The sequence below is a fragment of the Nannobrachium achirus genome (assembly GCF_963921795.1).
Source record: "Nannobrachium achirus genome assembly, chromosome: 9".
NCBI lineage: Eukaryota > Metazoa > Chordata > Actinopteri > Myctophiformes > Myctophidae > Nannobrachium > Nannobrachium achirus.
The window spans coordinates 17,168,801-17,172,891 of record NC_137818.1 but is presented as its reverse complement, the minus strand read 5'-3'; the positions used below and the strand labels follow the sequence as shown (position 1 = coordinate 17,172,891).

Here is a 4,091-nt window from a genome sequence, read left to right as displayed (position 1 = left end):
TCTGTGTTCTAATGACAGTTTATACCCCTGAGCCACTGCCGCCCCTAGATAGAAAGAAAAACACACACGATCTCCTGCTGTTGATTTCAGCCAGACAGTAAACACAATATTCAGTGGACAGTTAAACTACTATAAGTGTCTGTAAAAAGCCGGGCAGACAGTAGCCTTTGTCTCCAGGAACAAAACAACACATTTACTCTGGGCCTGACCCTTGTGTAGCCTCTTAGAGGGAGGGGGAAAGAGAGCTATACTGTATATAGCACAGGAGAGAGAGAGAGAGAGAGAAACCATATGAGAATGAAACAGAGAAAGAGTTAGAGAGGGAGAAAAGGGGTGACAGAGTGAAGATAAAAAGAGAGAAAGAAAGAGAGAGAAAGAGCGCACAAGGAGGGGGCACAAAAACAGGGACCTGGAAAAAAAAACTTCCGAGACGGAGAGAGGAGGAGGCAGAAGGGTTATCCATATGTGGAGAGACCCATCTTGACGCTGACCTCATCAAGCCTTGGATGCCCATGTGTGGAGATGTCTATATTTGGAGAAGCCCATATATGGAGATGTCCATATATGGATATGCCCATATATGCAGATTCTATATTGGATATAACTGACTTGTCATCATGACATCACCAAGAATGACTCAACCACTGCGGGTATAAAAGCAGTCGCATTCCCATCAACGTTCAGTCTTACATATAGCCGGTTTCTAATAAATCGAAAATAATGTTCCGCAACCAGTATGACAACGACGTCACAATCTGGAGCCCCCAGGGGCGCATCCATCAGATCGAGTATGCAATGGAAGCAGTGAAGCAAGGATCCGCGACGGTGGGTCTGAAATCTCGCACTCATGCAGTCCTTGTTGCACTGAAGAGAGCTCAGTCCGAGTTGGCCGCTCACCAGAAGAAGATCCTCCACGTGGATAACCACGTGGGCATCTCCATCGCTGGTCTCACCGCTGACGCAAGGCTTCTCTGCAACTTCATGCGCCAAGAGTGCCTTGACTCCAGGTACGTGTTCGACCAGCCGCTTCACGTGTCCCGCCTGGTCTCGGTTGTCGGAAGCAAGACCCAAGTACCGACACAGAGGTATGGAAGAAGGCCTTATGGCGTGGGGCTGCTCATTGCCGGCTACGATGATATGGGTCCACACATTTTCCAGACATGCCCCTCTGCCAACTTCTTCGATTGCAAGGCCATGTCCATCGGTGCGCGCTCCCAGTCTGCGCGGACCTACTTGGAGAGACACATGGACACCTTCCTTGACTGTAATCTGAATGACCTCGTGCAACACGGCCTCCGCGCTCTAAGAGAGACCCTGCCCGCTCAGCAAGATCTCACCACAAAGAATGTGTCCATTGGGATCGTCGGCAAAGACATGGAGTTCACAATCTACGACGATGACGATGTCGCCCCGTTCCTCGATGGACTCGAGGAAAGACCACAGAGACGGGTGGCCCAAGAGGAGGAGCCTGCTGCAGAGAGGCCTGATGAGCCAATGGAAGGCTGAGTTGGCTGACTTGGATGTTCTAAAAGTGTCACAGCCCTCACCATCACCAGTCAGAAAAACTTTCACTCCACTCCATGCTTAGAGATGCAGTGCAATGATTTTTCCAACCCTAAAACATGATTATCAGGTATTGTGACCAGTAAGACTCCCTAATCGGGAGATAAGCGACCGTTGGTCGCTTATCTCCACAAATAGGCCAAAAAATGTGTTTTACCAATTATCAAGACATACGGGCAGTTGACAGTTTGCCATAGTTACTCATTGAAGTTGAATCTCCATATATGGAGATAACCTACGCATCACACTAAGTCTGACCTCACCAGCCCATATTTGGGCATGAGCAACTTATGTCTCCATATATGGAGATATGATGACATCACACAGTCCTCAGCCGATGATGTGGCGTGATGTCATACAATACACAAACGAGCCCTACAGTATAAAGGGGCAATTCTTGCCAGGAAAGAAGCATTTCTTCGACTCAGACCTTATCGCCAGGGTTGGCTTATAGCAGCTGTCGGTAGGACCATATATGGATTCTGTTAGTGTGGATCTCCTAACAGGGCATCATCTGGGATACAATCCCTTTTATGCCCATATATGGAGATCCCTAACAGAATCCCTTTCATGCCCATATATGGAGATCCCTAACAGAATCCCTTTTATGCCCATATATGGAGATCCCTAACAGCATCCCTTTTATGCCCATATATGGAGATCACTAACAGCTAACAGAATCCCTTTTATGCCCATATATGGAGATCCCTAACAGAATCCCTTTTATGCCCATATATGGAGATCCCTAACAGAATCCCTTTTATGCCCATATATGGAGATTCCTAACAGAATCCCTTTTATGCCCATATATGGAGATCCCTAACAGAATCCCTTTTATGCCCATATATGGAGATCCCTAACAGAATCCCTTTTATGCCCATATATGGAGATCCCTAACAGAATCCCTTGTATGCCCATATATGGAGATCCCTAACAGAATCCTTTTTATGCCCATATATGGAGATCCCTAACAGAATCCCTTTTATGCCCATATATTATGGAGAAATCCCTGCTCTGAGTATCTGACATCAGTGTGATGTCACCTGTTTATGCCCATATATGGAGATCCCTGCTCTGCGTATCTGGTTGCTATGGTAAACAGTTGGTTGCTAGGGTAAAAAAACATGGTTGCTATGGTAAACAGTTGGTTGCTAGGGTAAACAGTTGGTTGCTAGGGTAAAACCATGGTTGCTAAGGTGGTTGCTAACGTACACTAACAAACCAGCAACAACAGACTGTTGCCACAGCAACGTACACAAAGGTTTGTGTACACATGTGGTGTGATGTCATACTGATGCGGAGATATGAGCAGGGCAAAGGTGTGACGTGTGACGTGTGACCGACCGACCGACGGACGGCCGGTGGAGGTTTTCATAGTAAACTGCTCCCTGACGGTCGCAATGACCAAGATCAAGTTACGATTGACAGGCTTTCTGAGTTGAAATCTCCCCTAGTTGTCCCTGTGGCAGTTTACATTTAGTCTGTTCACAACTCGAAGACATACTACTGTAGATGCAAGTAGTCCTCCAGAGCAAAATCTGTGATACATCCCACAATGTTAGGGCATACCCCATTCTAAAAATAAACTCCATAAGCAAAACTTTCATCTGTCCTTAAAGGATCTTCTTCAATGCATACAACTCTTTTGTTGTGGTACTGTCCCTTAATTGTGCATCTTTAACAACTATTATATCCAGTGTGCACTTTTATACCTTTTAAAAATTGCTGAGCTCGAGCATCACAAACAAAGGCTTTAATGCTCACATGGATTTCTTTACCATTCACACAGATTCTCGTTGTCTGACGTTTTGTATATTCAGCTAAAAAGTTCAAGATAATCATCAACAGAGTGCAACTATAAAGGGTTCAAAGTCACTGAAAGAACACATGATTGGCCAAAACTGGGCAGTAGATGACCTGAAAGGAGAAATGCCATCAACGTTAACTATAAGGTATAGGCGAACAGAGTTTGAACGTTCCAAAAAATCCTGGGTTCTGTGTGTGAATATACTACTGAGGTTTCAATCCCAAAGTAAAAGTACTGGCCACCACCCTTTCCCTGTGTCTGTATTTGACACAGGTGATCACCTGATTTCAACGTTGAAATTCCATGGACGCCTGGTCAATATCTCCCGTTTCAAAACCTGAGGGAATGGTGGTTGTTGCAGGGGAACCACCCCATATCTGCTGGTAGAGTTCAAAGCAGATCATCATGTCACTCTTCCGTGACCAATCTTCCGACCTGCGTCAACGGCTGCCCTATATTTTGTCCGGATCGCCTTCAGCTTGGTGGTGATGATGTTCCTGTTGACATCCTCCTTGTGTTGAGGGAAGTCTGGGCTGGTGTGAATTTAATGTACACTACTCTTTTACTTGCAGTGCACTTGAATTGCACTCTTCTTTTACTTGAGGTATACTATGGTCATACTTGAACTGCACTACTTTTAAACTTGAAGTATAAAAGTTACTCAAAACATACTAGGCGTGAACTTAATGGACACTACTCTTTTACTTGCATTGTACTTGAA

General features: G+C 45.3%; 1 protein-coding gene across 1 annotated transcript; it reads left to right on the top strand.

The window, feature by feature from the left end:
* Positions 1–720: 720 nt before the first annotated feature.
* Positions 721–1,506, top strand: LOC308290678 (proteasome subunit alpha type-1-like; the record flags this gene model as incomplete). Its single annotated transcript, XM_080732589.1, has 1 exon — positions 721–1,506. The coding sequence occupies one exon, from the start codon at positions 721–723 to the stop codon at positions 1,504–1,506; it is 786 nt and encodes a 261-aa protein (XP_080588715.1).
* Between the last annotated feature and the right edge of the window lie 2,585 nt (positions 1,507–4,091).